Here is an 18882-nt window from a genome sequence, read left to right as displayed (position 1 = left end):
TTGGTGTAGTCTGGCAGCCAACAACAGCAATATGAAATTTAGCTCTAAGTGCCAAGACTGAGAATTTTAGATAGTGACAAACTCCTGTTTTCATCCGTAGTGAAATCATGAAAGCTGCCTAATGTGTCTGAAGAAACCACCATAGGCAGTCCACAGCCTGCAGCCTGCCAGCGTCATTGGAAGATTGCACAAGACGTGTTAGGCTCGGCCAGACATTCCTCACCAGGTCTGATGCTTTGTGCACTGGACAGTCTCTGACCATGGCAGATGGCAGCTGAGTGGGAAAGGAGCCCTTCTTCCCCTTCCCCTTGCCCTTGCTCTAGCACTCTGACTTCCCCTGTGGAGCTTGATGGGCCCTCTGCTTGCGCTTCTGTATGCTCTTCACCTGCTGCACTGAATTTGACCGCAGAAAAACAAGTAAATTTTAGCAGTACCTTTGAGGCATGCAGGACCTTTGCAACTGGAAGGGAACAGGGCCATTAAGGAGATCTAGGACGAAACACCATCACTCTCTGCTCACCACGATTCAGCAGAGAGGCACCAAAGCTCTCATGACAAGTGGGAGTGAGCTCTGAACTGCAGGGCAGCATGAAGTAGCACCTATCCCTACAAAGCACTCAGCTGGCTGCCTGGTCCCACTGCTTTGTGAATACAGGGACCAGCTCTACAGCCACTGCTCAGCACTTGGCAGGTGCTATGGATGCAGTTTAAAGTATCAACAGGACAAGGTTTAAGGAAGTACTATATAATCCCAGACAATATTTTGACTTATTGACAGAAGCTTGCCAGGCTTAATGGAAATCCAGCATCCAGCTTCCTAGAGCAGACACAGACGCACAATGACAGAGCAGTTTTCACATCATTTGCAGTACTTACTGTTTAGGCAGTAACTTCCACACTCTGCAGTGAGTCAGCACAAAACAAAACAAGAACATTCTACTTTTATTTTTCTATAATATATAAATCTCCCTTCATCCAGTTTCATGCCCACCTTTCTACAAATGTGTGATACCCGCTTCCCATCTGCATACCCAACTATAATCACCTATGAAGGTAACAGTCTTTTATTATTGTTTTGCCCCAAGTATTTACATATGCCTGCTCAAAAAACACAAAGGTGCAGACAGGTAGGACCAGCACCAAACCCCTCTGCTAGTCCTGGTTTTCAGATCCCAGTAACTCACCATGGTTTACCCAGGGATCAGCTCTAACCAGGGGAAAGCAACAGTTTGCTGTTCTACTCCATCTTATAATTAAGTATAAAAATACCTTTAACACTCCCCACAGCTTGGACAGAAGATATAAAACCCAGCAATGCCAGAAGAAACTCTATTGAATCCTTGGCCAATGATCCATTACAATATGAATCAGTATCTCATATACCTCATACCAGCATCATTTAAGTTCAGTTTTGTAAGTGGCACGTATAATTTTGGAGAATGAGGTGCAGTCCGTCAAAAGTACTTTGTTTTTTCAGGGTGTGGGGTTACAGCAGCCCACCAGCAAGCGGGCTGGAGACTGCACCTTCAGCCTCTCACATACCAGCTGAGTGCACTAACCAAAACCCCGTTCTGAAGTAGGAGTGGAGCTGTGTCTACAACCTACCAAAGAGACACAGGTAAGGATTATTTTGAGAAATCTGCTCCATGTTCATCAAGGTTGTGATGGACTGAGGTTCAGGAGGGACCTCCATGCTCTCTGCACATCCATCAGCAAAAACTTGGATTTTTGGTGGCAGTCGAGGCTGCACAAGTGCAGGGGGTTTAAAAGGTACGTGAGCAGCAGCCACAGGCAGCAGTAACAGCAGACAGGTGAGCCGTGCTTTTGGACACTCTTAAAAATGAATCAAGGTTGGATTTACATAGGAAGCAACAGCCAGGATCCAGTTGAAGCCAAAGGCACAAGGCACTTCAGACTGTCTCTGAAAGCCTGGACACCCATTCAGGTTAGGACAAGGAGGAGAATGGCGGCATGCCAGCCGAATGGCAGCACTGCCGTGCCTTGGTCCGGTGCCACAGTGGGCAGCTCGGCACACTGCTCTTGGGGCTTAGCACAGGTCAGAAGCAGACAAGCGGTGAGCAGCTGTGGCCTGAGCAATGCACAGGAGCTCACTGAACGGGAAGGCACTCACACACCCAAGCTGCAAAGCACTCACTTGCCTTGACTCCCCCTGGGGACATCTGTACTGCTGCAGATACCATCTTGAAGTCAGAAGTTTAGCACCCTGCACATACCTAGAAAGCCAAAATCGCAATTCTCCCTCCTCCCCACAGAGAAGCCAGGATAAATGACGTTGCTCCAGCTATTAGTTAGACCACAACAACGTAAGCAAAGGGGTTTCTTGCATTGTATTTTAATAAAATGTGTTTGTTCTATGATACATTTTGTTTTCTGTGGAAGGCCCATCTATTCATCACGATTCAACCAAACCCACTACTTTTTAACTTTGAAGTTTGTGCCTGTGAGAAATAAAGGAGTGGGTGAAGACAATAATGTCCGTCAGCTCTCTTGAACTGAGTTCACTGCTACATTATGAAACCTACCCTTAGGAATTTTTCAAGATCAAGCCTGACAGAAGGCAAACGTCTCCATCTAGTGGAACAACCCAAAGCACTTTTTTTTTTTTCTTTTTTAACACTTTTCATGCAATCTGAACACTTTCTTGAATCTAAGGGTTGAACTATTACAGTGGCACTGAGGAAAGAATAATAACGTGCATTTGGGCAGGTTTTCTTCCTTGGTGGTCTCCATTGCCATACCAAGGTAGAGTTCTGTGCAGATGGTGAAATTACCATCAGAGTAGTCAGTGTCTAAAAAAGGACTAGACCTTTCTGTATATGAGAACAGTGTTTGTTGTGAGCCCTAGGGAGGATAAAATTACAAGGGTTATTAATGCTCATGCTTCAGGATGTAACATAACCACTGGCTGGAGGACGCTGGCAGGAATTCCCCCTTCGTATAGCACTGTGCAATTAGGGAGGTGTATGTGGCCACCAAAAGCAACCAGATACCAGGCTGGTATCTACGGATCATAGCTCTGTGCTGGAATAACAGTTATGATGTTCCTAAATAACAAAATGAATTCTTCCCTGGGTATGTGGAATGTGCATGGATGCAAAGGGAGCTCTGGCCTCCTGGGTTTCTATTTCAAGGGATGTGTACAACGTAGGTGCTAAATCTCTCTAATTTTTGTGATCAGCTCTGGATCTCTGGATTGAAATGCAACCATTGTTACCTTTTTGGCAATGTTGCCCATCAAAGCCCAGGGGACAGTCACATTCGTAGCTGTCCTTCTTGGGAACGCAGGTGCCTCCATTTGCACATGGTGAGCTCACGCAGGAGTGGGCAGCATTTGCTAGGTTGATTCCAAAAGTGAAATCCCGTTTCACATCAATTGTCCGGTCATTCAAGATAATCTATGTGTTAAAAAAAAAAAAAAAGAGGAGGAAAACATATGCTAAAAACTTCCAAATTCCCAGTATTGTACTGCTAGTCAGAAGACTTCTCTAAAAGACTTCAGAGAAACATAACCCTCAAAACTTGGCCAAAAACCTATTTCTTGTAATGTGTGTTTTCCGGTCACAGAAGTCCAATGCATTCTGTTGCTCACCCTGACCCACTGGAGATGAATTTCTTTTGTGTTTTGTGACACAGCCTGTGGCAACCCTCATATGGGGTGAAGCTGTGTGGGCTTTACCAGTCTTGTGTCTGAACACTGGCACAATGCTTTGCAGCTGAGCCATCAGCTAGGATGGTAAAATCAGATGAGCACTGCTGAGGAAAAGCATTTCTGAGACCAGGAAACCCCCCCAGGACACGAGTGTTGACAACAGAAATACTAAGCAGAACAGCTTGTTTTTGACATTTTCTGTTGCTTTCTAGTATCTCATCTTGCCTGAAAGACGTTAGAGTTAAGATGGATTAAAAACATAATTAATGACTCCACAAAACTGTTTGTATATAAACTGAAGAGAATTGTTAAATGTTGGGATTTTTCCAATGTGTCAGCAGTGTATGTTCTCCAATATAAACTGACATTTGTATAATCTCAGCTGATACCTTGGCAGAGAGATTACATGTGAGTATGACTTCTGATCTCACCTACACCAAAATAACTAGTCCATTTTCAAAAACAAATAGATTTTAAGGCTGTAAGTGAGAATGGTAATAGTTACTCCAGCTCCTGCATAACTCGGATGATGTACCTTAAAGGGTCCTACTGGGATCATACATCAAGCATGTATGGTCTGTTTGAAACAGCACTAAACAACTCCAGCAGCAGAAAAACATCCAGTCCTGCTGTAAAGATGAACCAGAGAAGACTCCAGTATCTCTTCAGCTTCTTTCTAACTTTTGGCTATGTTGTTCCAAAGGTTAACAAGCCCTCACTCTTAAAAATGTGTCTCTTATTTCTGGGCTTAAACTTATCTTTGGCTTCCAGCCATTGTTTCTCATCATGTCTTTTTCTGCATCATTTCAGAGCCAAATACACAAAGAAATCTCGCCCTCATGTAGGAAGCAGCAGTCCACAATAAAGTCACTTCTTAACCTTATCTGAGTAAACTAAATAGATTGAGATCTTAGGTCTTTCTATACACGGCACATTTACCAATACTTGGTGAGGTTTAGAGCTTTATTTCTATACAATTCTACAAAATCCTACTACATTTAAACACCGCAGCCAACTAATAGTCTCCCAGTGCCCAAAAGACAGATGATACTCTTCCTTGACATCCCATTCAGGCCTCTGAGAAGGCAAATGCACCTTTCTAACTGCATCACAGAAATAAGGGCTCACACTCAGCATTTCCTAATCCTTATCAGTACTTCTGTACTCTAGGGTACAATCCCTCCCCTTTTATGTGTGACCTATGTTAATTGCTCCTTGCAATCTTGCACTCCAAAATGCACTGCATTTAGGCCAGTCCACCTGACCAATGATGTTATTGTGACTGACTTGTTCCTATGACTATTACACATTCCCCCAGTTTTCTTGAACTTCATGGTTTCTGCTAGACAGCTGACAAGATAGTGAAAAATGTTGAACCAAGTGATGAAAATATTTACACGGAATTGCAATTACCTTTCTGCCCTTGATCAATTGTTATGAGATGCACTATTAGAGTTTTTTACTTGTTAAGTAAATCTGATGCAATAATTCACTTATTTAAAACTCTGAGGATTCAGGGCCAACCTTTCAGCTTTATCCAAATTATTTTAAGCCTAGGGAGAGCAAATGTTAGTTCAGTTTGAAATTTCTTTTGATTACTTATTAGGACTTATTATGAATTTACGGATTTACTCTCCAGAAGAGAACTGCACTCATGCACAGTGGAAATTTGTGGTGGTTTAGTCCCTGCCGGGGTCTGAGACCACGCAGCCACTGCCCCTCCCCCACAAAGGGAGTGAAATACAAAGCCCCGGGGCTGAGATAAGGAAAGGTTTAATACAACAGTGCAACAGCAACACAACAAACAATAACAATAAGAATAACAGTGATAACAATGAGCAGAGCAAAGTATATACGGATACAGCAAAGAGAGAACCGCCTGCGCCAACCCACACGATCACCGATTCTTCGATCACCGATTCTTCACTCGCTCCTGCCAGGATGTGATGTCAGCATGATAGATGAATAACCTGGCTAGAGCTTCCCCCCCACTGCTGGGGAAACTTAACCCTATCCTGGCTATAGCTGGACTGGGATCCACTTTAATTTGTGAACCTCAGGAAGTTCAACAAGGCCAAGTGCAAGGTCCTGCACATGGGTCGAGGCAATCCCAAGAACAAACAGAGGATGGGCAATGAGTGGATGGAGAGGAGCCCTGAGGAGAAGGACTTCGGGGTGTTGGTTAATGAGAAGCAAAACATGACCCAGCAATGTGTGCTCACAACCCAGAAAGCCAACCATATCCTGGCCTGCATCAAGAGAAGTGTAGCCAAGAGGTTGAGGGAGGGGATTCTCCCCCTCTGCTCTCATGAGACCCCACCTGCAGTGCTGTGTCCAGCTCTGGGGCCGTCAACATAAGAAGGACATGGACCTGTTGAGCAGGTCCAGAGGAGGCTGCAACAAAAATGATCAGGGCACTGGAGCACCTCCCTTATGAGGACAGGCTGAGAGAGTTGGGGTTGTTCAGCCTGGAGAAGAGAAGGCTCCAAAGAGACCTTATTGCGGCCTTCCAGTACTTAAAGGGGCTACAGGAAAGATGGAGAGGGACCCTTTATCAGGGAGTATAGGGATAGCACAAGGGGTAATGGTTTTAAGCTGAAAGAGGGTAGATTTAGATTAGATGTAAGGAAGAAATTATTCACTGTGAGGGTGGTGAGACACTGGCACAGGTTGCCCAGAGAAGCTGTGGCTGCTCAGTCCCTGGCAGTGTTCAAGGCCAGGTTGGACGGGGCTTTGAGCAACCTGGTCTAGTGGAAGGTGTCCCTGCCCATGGCAGGGGGGTTGGAACTAGATGATCTTTAAGGTCCCTTCTAACCCAAACCATTCTATGATTTGATGACTCTTTTTTGCTCATTACTGTCTATGTTACATCAACATTTAGTTGCCTCAGTGTGCATACATTGAAGCATCTGATCATTTCTTCTGTTCATTTATTTATATATGATGCTACACGGCACTCTGAGGACTCTAATCTTGACTGAGTTTTGTGCATCATTCTGAACTCAATCCCATATGGCTCCTGCTCACTTATTAGTACAGTATGGAAATTAATAGGGAGACTGGCAGTGGTAATATTTACTCGCTATTAAATTTAGAATGACTTTTCACTGTGAAGTATGTGTTTGAGCACTTTGTGGTGGGCTCCTGAGTGAAATCCTGGATTATTTTGAATATTGCCAGTGATATAAGGGCAGGTTTCCATCTAAGGTGTACACTGGATGAGATGGAAATAAATGTGTCCAGTGTGTTTCTCTGGGCACATACCTTCTGGATGCTCCCACTGAAAGGTCTGAGAATCCCAGAGTTCTTCTTCACAGCATCATAACTAGGGACTCCGCCAATAAATATTTCAGAGCTGCACTTAATCTGTGTGAAAGCCCCCTGCAAGAAACATAAGAATAACATTTTATTAGAGTGGCTGGAACAATGCTTGTAGCTTCAGATTAGCCTACATTAGATGTTATAGCTTACTTTAATGCCTCTACTTCTGTTAATTTCATTTCTTTGTACAATTCTCTGAAGAAAGCCAATGTAAAACACTCTCTACTGACTATGCTTTATCCTAATAAGAACTAGCTGAAAAATCTCAAGTATTTCAAAATGGAAATACTGAAGAAAGAAAAAAAGACTGACTAGTGATTTCTGACTGCACATCTAGCTCTATTTGCACTGACTTGAGGATCACTGATGCAAATCTAGAACTAGAATGAGATTCATAAAGTTAAAATCAGAGCAAAATCTATGCAACATGGAGTCATTTAATGTTTCCAACACCTAAAAAAGAAAATCCATAGCAAATTATGGGGTTAAATGAAAGACACAATGAGTTTGCATTAGTTACCAGAAGCAGTTGCTCAGGATATCTGACAGAACTAGTCAGGGTCCTGGAGTGAACTGAAAGATGTTTAACAGCTAAGGACAGGATAACCATGTAACTCCAGTCCTGCAGAAGCTCCTGTGATTTCTTTGTTGGCAGCTGTCAGCCAACCTCCTTCTGCAGCTGCACTGCAGCAGTTAGAGAAAAAAAATGGGAATCTTCATCTTTACTCATCTATTTAAAGAAGTCTCAGCTGCTCCATTTGAATGTTTCCCTCTCAACCTGTTTCTTGACAGACAACTGGAATTTCAATTTATTTACATTTTTCAAGAAAAGTCAAATCTGTAAATAGTTTCCTAGTTTGCAGAAGAACCTGCAGATTCTTCTGCTAACAAGATCAGAAGTCTGGTTTTCTGGCCACACTTTCCACAAGGAAAGAATAAAAAATATCTTCTAAGCAGTTCTAGCCTCAGGTTCTTGGGATCAAAAAGTACTCTTGTGTTCACATTTAAGTGCTTAGAGTGAATACCCTGCTCGGTACAAACAAAATTTCACCTTATTTACAACCTTGACTCACTATGACTTCTTGGTGAGGGAAGAATAAAATGCAAATCATCAACTGTCTGAGCAATCCAGCCCTTACTCTGTCCTGAAAATTACTTTTACAAGGAGAAGACAAAGAAACAATTCTCTTTTGGCCTACCTTTCCAGCACAATATTCAGAGAGAAGTAAAAACAGGACTTTGTGCACATAATTTTCAAAATCATCCTTCTGCAGATGAGGCATTTCATAGTGCACATGCTGTTCAACAGACAGCCACAACCAGTAAGTACCAAGAAAAGAACCTCAAGAACATGTATCAACCAATCACAAAAATGTGAGTCCAGTTACATAGCAAGAGCAGGTAAGGTGGTGATTTCAGCTGCCTTTACAAGGATCCCTGTCCTCAGAGGGAAGACTTCATGTGCAAATTTCCAATTTTGGGCTTAAGAAAATGTTGCCCTAACATGTATACTTTTTTGAGCTTTGAGAGCAGCATGTGTAGTTTACCATGCAATCATTTTATAGTCTAACAGCCGTATTGATGACAAGCCATGCCATATGCTCACCTCTGCTATCCCTTCCACTGGCTTTTGTTTGTCCACTTGTAGGATACCATTCTTCGCTGTGCGAGACACTCGCAACTCATGCCATTGACCCAGACTGACAGGTTCTTCACTCCTGTTTTAAGGGGAAGAAAACTTTTGAGTATTTTACGCTTTTGCCTTTCTGGTATTTTCAGATATCGTTGTGATGTTAAAAAGTCAAGTCCTTTGGGATGATTTTCTAAATAAAAATAAAAATAAATCACTGTGTTTCTTTCCTTATAAGGAAGTAACATAATTTCTGAGCTCCATCAGCAAAGGAAAATAAGACCATGTTCCTACAGCAAATAGCAAATACCTTGCTTTTATTTATAAATGAAATATTTCTATAATCAGCATGCATCTACCTCTGAGCTAAGTTTTCTGCTCAGTCATTTATAATTCATAAAGACAAATTTTTGTCTCAGCTGTACATCCTCATTTCACAAGGACATAAGCCTGGAGATAAAGCTTCCCACTTAACGGTTGGTCTAGTCCCACATTCTTCATCCTCTTTTAAAACAGAACTACTTTGTGCTGGATTACCAGCGCTATTTATGCAGTCTGTTACAGTGACATCTACACACACATACACACCCCCCACCCCAAACCCCCCAGCTGCTGTACATTAAGGGGAAGTAACTAAAATATGATTGTAATGATGTGATGAGATCCTGACTAGGAACAATAATTCCCATTTGTTCAAAGTATTCACCAGTCTCAAAGGAAGCATTTTAAAACTGCTCTTACAATCTTTATTAATTCAGCACTAACATGAATAGCAGCCTGTATAAAGGGAAAACCACAGTCCCCTTTACAAGTTCTACAGAACTTTGTATCTTGTTTCCAAATGTCATTTTACTACACTGGTTAAAGCATTTTATGTCTAAATGTTATCTTGCAGCCTTTCTTCCAGGAGCAATGAAAACTTGTATTTGATTCACTGGTGAAGCTGGAAAAATCAGAAACCGTGTTATCTAGGACACCTGAAGACTTTCTAACTTTTAATGAAAAACTACAAAATTGTTTTGGGTGAAATAATGTTTTGTATTTTCAGGCTACTTAAATTTAAAAATGAAAAAAAATACACTTCAAAAATGAAAGAACTGAAAAAACTGTAATTTGAAACAGTGAGTCAACAGTGATTCGAACCACTAAGGTATGTAATAAAAGGTATATAAACACAAAAAGGTATATAATTTTGAAAATGTGAAAACAACAATTTCTTTTTTTTTCTTTTTTTTCTAAACAATCAACATGAGCTTTGAAATCTTTTTGTTATATCTATATGCTTCTCCAAATTTTCTCAAAGCCCGTTTTCACCTATTTGGACAATGCTGGCAATATTACTTTGACACTTGGTTCAGAAAACCTCCATTAAAAGAATCATCGAGCAATGCCATTCACTTGTCCTCTTTCTTACGTAGTAGCATTTAGGATTTAACTACCTTGGGTAAATCAATAGGTAACAGAATTTAATCACCCTGGAGAAGTCAATATATACATATAAAGGAACCAGATAGGTTTGATTACCTAATAAGTGGCAACACATACATTTGACCTCCTCTGCTGAATAGGTAATCATCATGCTGACCCTCCTGCTCTGGTAGATTTAAATACAATTAGGGATGATTAAGCTTTGCAGAGTCATCACTTCAGAGTTGCAAGCTATTTCTTGGATTCACAGACTTTTTGAAACCAGCATGAGTTTGGTAACGCTTTCTGCAGGCATTTGGACACTTCTGGCTCTTCATGTGCTGTGGGGTTAAGGATTACTTTTCCCTGCATAAACCAAACCTTAAAAAATACACCAAATGATGAAGATCTTGATCTTGTGGACACCTGGCCAAGGGAAATCCCAGGGGACAACAAATTCTCCTCTGAGATATCTTGGTAAATAGCTCAGGTTCTACTAAGCGTTCATTTGCTCAGCATCTCCGCTCCCTCCTGAGCCCCCTGTGCACACCATGCTGCTTCCATCCTGGGACACTTCAGGCAAAACCCAAGCTTTGTTAACATCAGCTTTCCTACTCCTGCTGCTCACATACATAAACGAGCTTGCCTCATCCTTGATTATAAAGACATTATAATGGTGTTCCGATTATATTATAATATTTAACAGCCTGGTCCTATGGAAGAGGTAGTCAGAATGACCAGTTATACCCCCATTTAGGACAAAGGGTAGGTATGAAGTGGTATGATGAAGATCAAGGCAGACTATTAAGTAGATATTGGCTAAGCAGGCATGAAAAACAGGGAATCTATTTATCTTATTTAATCACTGACACAGCTGATGACAGGGTGCAAGCTGCACATTGTTATCTAGAAAAAGGAACTGCACAGGACATCCTGACAACTTTCAACGAAGCCTGCCAGTCTCACGAGTCTCCCCCACTACCCAGGTATCTTACCACGCTCCTTTTCCCCAATGCACATCACCCAAGCGCTCACTGGCATTCCTGCTCACTCTTCTGCTTTGCAATAAAAAGGGGCAGTTTCCACTCCCAGGCATGTGCTTGTGGCTCTTGCCACATTTTACAAGCTTACATTCCAGTTAAACTTTAGTTCAAGGTGTTTTGAAGCACCACAATATTCTTGGGGGGAAAAAAATGGTGTCTACTGTCTCATTGTTGCCAGTAATAGGAATTAGATGGCTGTAATCAGAAAAAGATTTTGGGTTGGAGCAAAGGTCTCTGACATTTGCTATTTCTGCTGCTTTTCAGCAAGAGAAAAGAACAGGGCAAGTATGGAGTGATTCTTCCTATGATATATTCTCCCGGCTTCTGGCAACTTGTCCTGTAGCAATTTCCTGAGTCAGAGGCTGCATCCGTACAATTGTGTTTGATCTCCCTCAATGGAGCTTTCTTCAAATTTGTCTAAAGTTTTGGTTTTGTGTTGGGTTTTTTTTTAACCTATTTATAGTTCTGGCATCTGTAACATGCTGCGACAATTAGTTTCCACAATTTATTTATGTGCTGCCTGGGAAAAAAAAAAAAAAAAAAAAAAAAAAGAGTAAGTCTTATTTTCTTTGTTTGCTATTTTTTGGCTTGCAGTTTCACTGAGGTCCTTTTAACTCTTTCACACTGAAAAAATACAGAATAATCATTCCTTATATATCTCCATGTCATTCACAATTTAAAAACCTTTATCATACTTCCACCAAAGTCTTTCTTTTCTGGGTTGAAGGATTCTGCTGTATCTTGTGGAAACTGTTTCCTTCCCTCCCCTGGGTATCAACACTACTCTTCTTTCTAAATTTTGCTAATTTCTTCTGAAATTAAGTGACCAGAATGGCAGCAAGTTTTCAAGACAGAGTGCATTGTGAATTTTTGCAGTGGCATTGTTCCTTATTCAATTCCTAATAATTATCTGCATTGTACTTACATTTCTGTATTTATATCTAAGCAGTTAAGCTGTTGCTTTCACAGAACTATCTATGATGACTCCAGGATCTTTCTCTGTCTGACAACACCAACTGTATTGCCACAACTGTGCATTGTTACAGTTGTGCATTGTTTTGCATTTGTTCCCTGGAAATTTCATCTCTCATTTTGTCATCTGAACGGGTTGGTTTGCTTGTGTCCTCATCTAGTGGAAAATCAGTACATTTCACCTAATCACAGTACAGCCAAAATTCCTGATGTCCATCCACAGAAAACATATGGTATGCAAGACTTGCAGGCAGTGTACACATTTTGCATAAGCTTTCTATAGATTATTTCTAAACATTAGGTCAGCCTGGTCAAACTGGCAGCCTTTTGGACCACATCCAAGCTACTGACTGCCTCTGGGCCATTGCCTTTTCAGAAGAGCAGAGGGAACAGCTGCCCAGAGACCTGGCACTCAGTTACACAGACATAGAGAGAGAGCAGCCCTTTTTGAGGCATTTCATTGCTCCTCTCCTAAACATTCATTCTAAGATGTGATGAATCATTCTCAGAAGGTCTGTCTTTGTGAGTCTCAGTGACATTTGATTCACGTATTAATCTTCTAGACTGCCTATGCTATGTAAATTGGATTTTAGCTTCAAATCTCCCAAAAAACAGCACTATGGGGAAAGGGGGGACCTGGAGGTGTATCTTCTTGTGACATCTCCAGCTCGGTACTTACTGCCTTGAACTGGAGACCAGGGAGGAGGATACTCACAAATGTGCCTGTCCTGGTTTGAGTGAGTGGCAGGGTTTTTTGGTAGCAGGGTAGGGGGCTACAGCAGTGGCCCCCTGTGAGAAGCTTCTCGAAGCTCCCCCGGCTTCAAGTCAGACCCACCTTTGCACCAAGGCAGGGCCAACTAGCTGCATCTCTGTGATAATGTATTTAAGAAGGGGAACCTGGGAGGTCAATGGGAGTTGAGAAAAGTTGCGAGGAGAACATCTGTATGAACACAAAGGTCAGTGGAAGAAAGGAGGAGAAGGGGTGGGAAGTGCGCCGGAACAGGGGAGCTGTACCCTGTGGTGAGATGGCAGATCCCCCACAGCCCATGGTGGAGCAGATGCTGATTTGCAGCCTGTGGGGGGCCCCACGTGGACTCAGGTGATTGCACCCAAGGAAGGCTGGGTCCCCATGGGAAGAAGGCCTGACTGATGTAGTTTGGCACTGGGAGAACTGCAACACGCACACGGGGGTGACCTACGTGCCCGTGGGAGTGACTCATGTTGGAGTTGGTTCGTGGAGGACTGTCTCCTGTGAGAGGGGGACCATGCTGGAACAGGGGGAGAATGCCAGAAGTCTCCCCCTCCAAGGTGGAAAAAGCAGCAGGACTGACTGCACCCCCCATTCCCTTTCCCTGCACTGCTGGCAGGGAGGAGGAGGAGATATCAGGAGCAATGCTGAGCCTGGGAAGAAGGGAGGGGTGGGGGAGGGTGTTTTCAAGATGTGACAATGCTTCTCATGGCCCTACTCTGTTAAGTGTTGTTATTAGTGTCTGTATTAAATTTGTCAGGTTTTATATTCTTCCCCTAACGAGTCTGGTTTTTGCCTGTGTCTTAAAGGATGATGTCATCCCTCCCTGTCCTTATCTCAAGTTCCTGAGTCTTTTGCCTTCCTCCTTCTCAGTGCTGGGGGGGAAGGGAGAAGTAAGCAGCGTCTTTGCTTATTTTCCCCTTCTCAGCACTGGGGAAGAAAGGGGGAAGTGAGTGGCTGCATGGTGCTCAGTTGCCCTCTGAGCTCAAACCATGACAGTGCCAATATTGTGAAATCCTGTGGCTAGAAAGTATATGCATCAAATTTTTATAGATCCCCTAATTAGCTGTAGTACAATGTCATGGAGGCAAGGAGGGAATTTCTGAAATATCATACAGAAACAAAGGTAACATATGCAGTAAGATGGTGGCATGACATGGTAACACTGATAATAAAGCTTTGAAACATAAACCTATGTAGGAAGAAAATCCTGTCCGCTTTAATACAGTTCTAGTGCTTCTGTGCTTCCCTAGAAGAAGCAGGCACTACAGACTGACAGGCTCCCATACCTTATTATAGGCTATTACCCTTTCCAGCCCACTCGTCTCCTGGATCAGAACTATGGTACTGTTGGAAAGGAAACACAAGCAACGCTGTTTACCTGATAACAGCTGTTCCTGAGCCACAATCGAACCTGAACTCCACGTAACCAGACACCATGTTAATGGAGAGGAAGTCCTTGCTGTCTGTGTCGTAGCTGTACAAAAGGACACCAGTCTCTAAATCTGGACGAAATGTCATCTCAAACTCCATGAAGGAAAGGTAATTCTGTGGTTCCAAGGGCCAGGGTGTGCTAGCAAATGACCTTAAGGACTCGTTGAACTGAGGTATGGCCAAGGTGAGTGCTGGAAATCCAGAATACACAAGCAGGTCACTTGAGGCTCAAAGGTAAGGGATTGACTCCTACCAACCAGTGTCAGTTCCCTTCGTTAAGTACTTAAAGCTGATGTTAAGAAAAACAACCTAAAAATTTAATCTTCCAAATTAAAAATAATTGTTTCATCCTAGTCAACACTGCTCGCCTCCTTAATCTCTTCCTTTTCCAGGGATGTATTTGTATTATAAAGCTTTGTGCTCCTTTTCTTTAGTGACTCACCATAGTGTTTTTCAAAGTAGCACGGAACGGGTGGTGGCATGAAAAGTTCTGCAGCACAGAAAATAATGCTGTGTGTATTTGACTACTTGTTTGTATCTCTGTAATTTCAGCAGGAAATTGATATTGCATTGTTTACATTTCAGAATATACAACTGACACTGGTTTTACAAGAAAAGTAGGGATTTTTTTAGAGTTAATGTGCAGCTGTGGAGTAGTACATTATTCTAACTTCTGAAAAGTAAGTTTGAGATGCTTGATTATAGCTAGTTTAAATAAGCAAAGAAGTTTGAGAATCACTGATTATGTAGGAGCTGGATGTAGCCCCAAACTGAATGGTCGGGGAGGGCTTGGCTATATGATTTTAAAAAGATGAAGTAACAAGTAATCTCTTCTGTCAGAAACCTCCTTGATGTCACTATGTGGAAAACATATTGAACACTAAATAACACATTAAAAGATATATAAGCAGCCCAGTGTCCTCTCACCTTCTTCGCAATGATGACCTTTAAATCCAAGAGGGCAAAGGCAAATGTATGAATCTGCCTTGCTCGCAGTACAGGTACCACTGTTGATGCAGGATGCCTCATCACAGATGCCACTGCTACATTCACCTAAACACAGAGCCAGAACATTGATTTATCAGTGAAGTTTGTCAAAGAAGATTTATTTGGCAGTTGATCATTGCTACTAACCAATACAATTTGCTCTCCTGCCTAGACTGTTTCCGAATTTGTCAGTGTGCAATTTAGACAAGGTAATTTGATTTTTAGCACTTTTTTTTGTACCGGACCAGAAAAGACCTTAAAAATAGCAAAAATCAGCCCTTACTAACAAACCATGACAGTTGTAGCTTTCAATCATTCCTTGGATTACTTCTCGTCTTGTTTGTACCTATATTTTCTCATAGAATTCTCTCTAGATTGTTTACAAGCACCATGACTTGTTTAATTTCAATTACCTTAAGTGCTTCTTTGTTCACTGTAAATTCATGCCATGGTAAGCATGGAAGGTGTTAATCATCATCAACTAATCTTATTAACTAAAATGAGGTTGTCAGCCCTCTTGTCTGCACTAAAAGGGATCCATATCATCAGCATATGGGCTTTTTAAGAAGCATTTCTACTATGCTGGCACATCAACTAAAATAACAAGGAAATTATTTCTTCTTGTTGGAATTAAGCTGAAATTGTTGTAGAACAAATAATTTACTAATTTCTTAAAACTGATATCTATAAAGCTAGATTATGCAATGGTCAAATGTACATCTGATGGAAATTCTTGTTGATTTTGTTTACTTTCTCTGTTTTAGTTTCTGATTAAATAATTCTCCCCTTGTTGATAACAACAAACTGATCTTATACATTAAGAAAGCCCAAGTAAGACATTTGTGGTGTACAAGTGTAAGCACATTGTTTGGAGGGGCAAAGTGTTTATGACAAAGAATTGCACATTTATTTTGAGGCACACTGAAATAACACCTCTGAGATGACACAGGTGTCATGAGGCAGCTCTGACAATAAATGCTGGAGAACAGTTTTCTTATCTGAGATGACTGAGAGAAGTCTTGCAAAACTACTGCAAGAATGGGATATGCCCTTTTTGCTTTGTTTAAATACAGCGCACTGATGGTTTCCAGACAAGGTCTCTACAAATCTTCAAGAAGGTACCGGTGTTAGTACAGCTCCAGCTTTACACTTTGATTTCCCATTGCATAGCCAGAAAGAAAAGCACAGAGAAGTATGTAGAGGTAAATGGTTGATGTGGTGGTTCATCCTAACGACTCTGCCATCCATGGTGGAAAATAACCTTTTCTCATCAACTCAGGACAAAGGCACTAATAACTCTTGCGTCATCTGGTACAACTCCCTGACAGACCAGACTTTTCTCGTATTTACAAATCTCCTGCCAGGCTCATTTTTCATTGTAGAGAGGGAAGGTCTCAGTACAACAGTCATAACACAGGGCTCCAGGGGTAACCCAAGGAGCATAAGCAAAATATAAGTCCCCCAGAAGAGAACAAATTCTCCTTCTAAGTAGAAGGGGACAGTTACCCCTTCAAAAGGTTGCCCCATGCCCAGCCATAGGAGCAGGGGTGTTTGCAATGCTCATTGAGCCATCTTTTCCCCTTCTGGGCTGCACTGTAATGGTCACAGTGAACCAGAGCAGGACGGGTATCTAGTCTCTGAGACCCCTCATGTGTTCATCAATTATCATGACAGTGACAGAAATTAGTAGCACTAGCTCTATTTTATAGACAAGGAAACAGAACCAAGACATGTGGGTAAACAAGGATCTAGATGTACTGAGTTTGAGACACAAACAGTAAACTAAGACAACGCTCATCTTTACTGCATCTGCTGCACTGTTAGTCAACGCTGGCAGTATGTTCAAACAGATCAAAGTTAAACAAAGTCTTTGAGAAACAGAAAAGGACAAGGAAAATAACAACAGTGGGACAAGTTGCAGGCTCACTGGTTTGAGGGACAGCTTGAACTGGAGTAGTCTTGGTATTTAAGGACAGGCTGCTCTCACAGTGTCTCAGTGACTTATCACAGCCTTGAGCCAGCTCAGGTGACTACATCAAAAAGGCAAACCATAGGTCTGATGGCTGCATCTGCTTGGCTGCAGTGGCCCCTTAGCTCATGGCCCAGTGGGAGCAGCCAGCAGAGATGGCGCAGGGGCAGAATGGACCCCTCTCCTCCCCACCTTCAATTCTGCAGTCCATGTACCATAGCACCCCTGATTTACACATTGTGTCAATAGAAAAGAAACAAAAGACTGGCTAGCAAAAAAACATCCCTAATCCCTAGTAGAACTCACTTGCAATTTATTTATTTTGGGCTTAATTTATATGACATATTGTTTGCAAGGCTCTCTTGGTACAGTTTCATATAAGTGTGTGCAGTCACATAAGGACAGTAAGGTTTTATCACTCAGTTTCAAGTCACACATGGCAGAACTCAGCATTTATTTTCACTGATGTTGATTGTTAATGCAGTAGTATGTGGAGCATTCATGGATGGGAATGAAGCCAGCTGCATCTCAAAAGGCAATAGAGATTTGGGCTCAGAGAACTTCAGCATGGCTTTCGTCTATCCATCTAAATTCCATAGATTCTCAGTCTATCATGAAATTGCTCTCTGCTTCCAAAGTCTTATTCTTTTCACTATCCATTTCTTGGGCCACTCTGTTCTCCCCCTATATTGCACAGAAGTTTTGTCATGGTATCTAGAGAATACAGAGCAATTGTTAGGAAGTTTCTCATTAATCACTTCCTTCTTGGGATGCCAAATGCACAGCTTTAGAAGAGAAGAAAGATAACTTTGTGGCTGAAGTATGGCACAGAGAGTTCAGTGATATGGGATCTATTTCCTGCCTTTACCACTTTCTTTCTGACTTGGATCTACTCTTACTGTTAAACTGTTTAGACTGAGAGGTTATTAAAACAAGGATTTTGTTGCCCTGATTTTTTTCCAAGTGCCCATTAGATGGATGAAATAGCGATGAATCAATAAGACAGAAATAGTTAATTAACTTCCTTACTTCTTCACCTTTTAATCTGTGAAGGGGAGATAAAGTTATAATATCACTTCACAAAGCTGTTGAAAGAATTTGTTCCACGGTATTTTTAAACATACTGTGACTGTGGAAATGAAAACAATGGATGGTCAACAGGAAAGCCTATTTGCTTTAGCAGTAATGGGGTTTAATGGGCAAAACCTGTCTGTAATGGCCACAGCACTGCTGTGAGTCTGAAAGACCCCTGGGTTGCTTTGGACAAGTGCAATGATGCCTTTAGGCAAAACACATTTTGTTGGGTCCATAGTGTTGTAAATACAAACACAGCGTACATACTATTGATTTCTGATGATATGACTGTGTCAGTCAGGAGCATGAAGGGGCATCCTGAGAGGTCCTGGCAGAAATATTGGTGCAGACATAATTATATCGGCAACACTGAGTTTCCTGCTTGACCATGAGAACTGCTTTTACTATTTATTGTGAAGGATAACTGTGTCTACAGGGGGTTTTGGCATACTAAACAGTGATGTTTACTTGCACAGTGTGATAAACCCTCCTACTACAGACACAGCAAAAGCAATGTGAAAAGGCACAGAGAAATACCATGCCAAAAATAGAGACTGCATCTTCCATCTCTCAAACCTGGACCATTGACTCATTTTTTTCAACAGCCAAAAAAGTAACCCCTGGTTT

The 18882-nt window shown here is 41.8% G+C and overlaps 1 protein-coding gene across 2 annotated transcripts in view; it reads right to left on the bottom strand.

Moving 5' to 3' along the window:
- The window catches only part of EGFLAM (EGF like, fibronectin type III and laminin G domains), a 79341-nt gene that overhangs the window by 9709 nt on the left and 50750 nt on the right, over positions 1–18882 (bottom strand). The window contains exons 14-19 of one of the 2 annotated variants that reach the window (XM_074855035.1): positions 15153–15278; positions 14173–14416; positions 8598–8709; positions 6935–7051; positions 3236–3416; positions 877–900 (exon numbers count right to left, since the gene is read on the bottom strand). In XM_074855035.1, coding sequence (XP_074711136.1) covers positions 877–900; positions 3236–3416; positions 6935–7051; positions 8598–8709; positions 14173–14416; positions 15153–15278 — 804 coding nt within the window. The remainder of the gene's footprint in view (positions 1–876; positions 901–3235; positions 3417–6934; positions 7052–8597; positions 8710–14172; positions 14417–15152; positions 15279–18882) is intronic. The other variant, XM_074855036.1, reaches the window with a different exon arrangement.

The sequence above is a fragment of the Strix uralensis genome, chromosome Z, assembly GCF_047716275.1.
Source record: "Strix uralensis isolate ZFMK-TIS-50842 chromosome Z, bStrUra1, whole genome shotgun sequence".
Lineage (NCBI taxonomy): Eukaryota > Metazoa > Chordata > Aves > Strigiformes > Strigidae > Strix > Strix uralensis.
The sequence above is the reverse complement of the archived record's forward strand: the minus strand, read 5'-3'. Positions and strand labels throughout refer to the sequence as shown.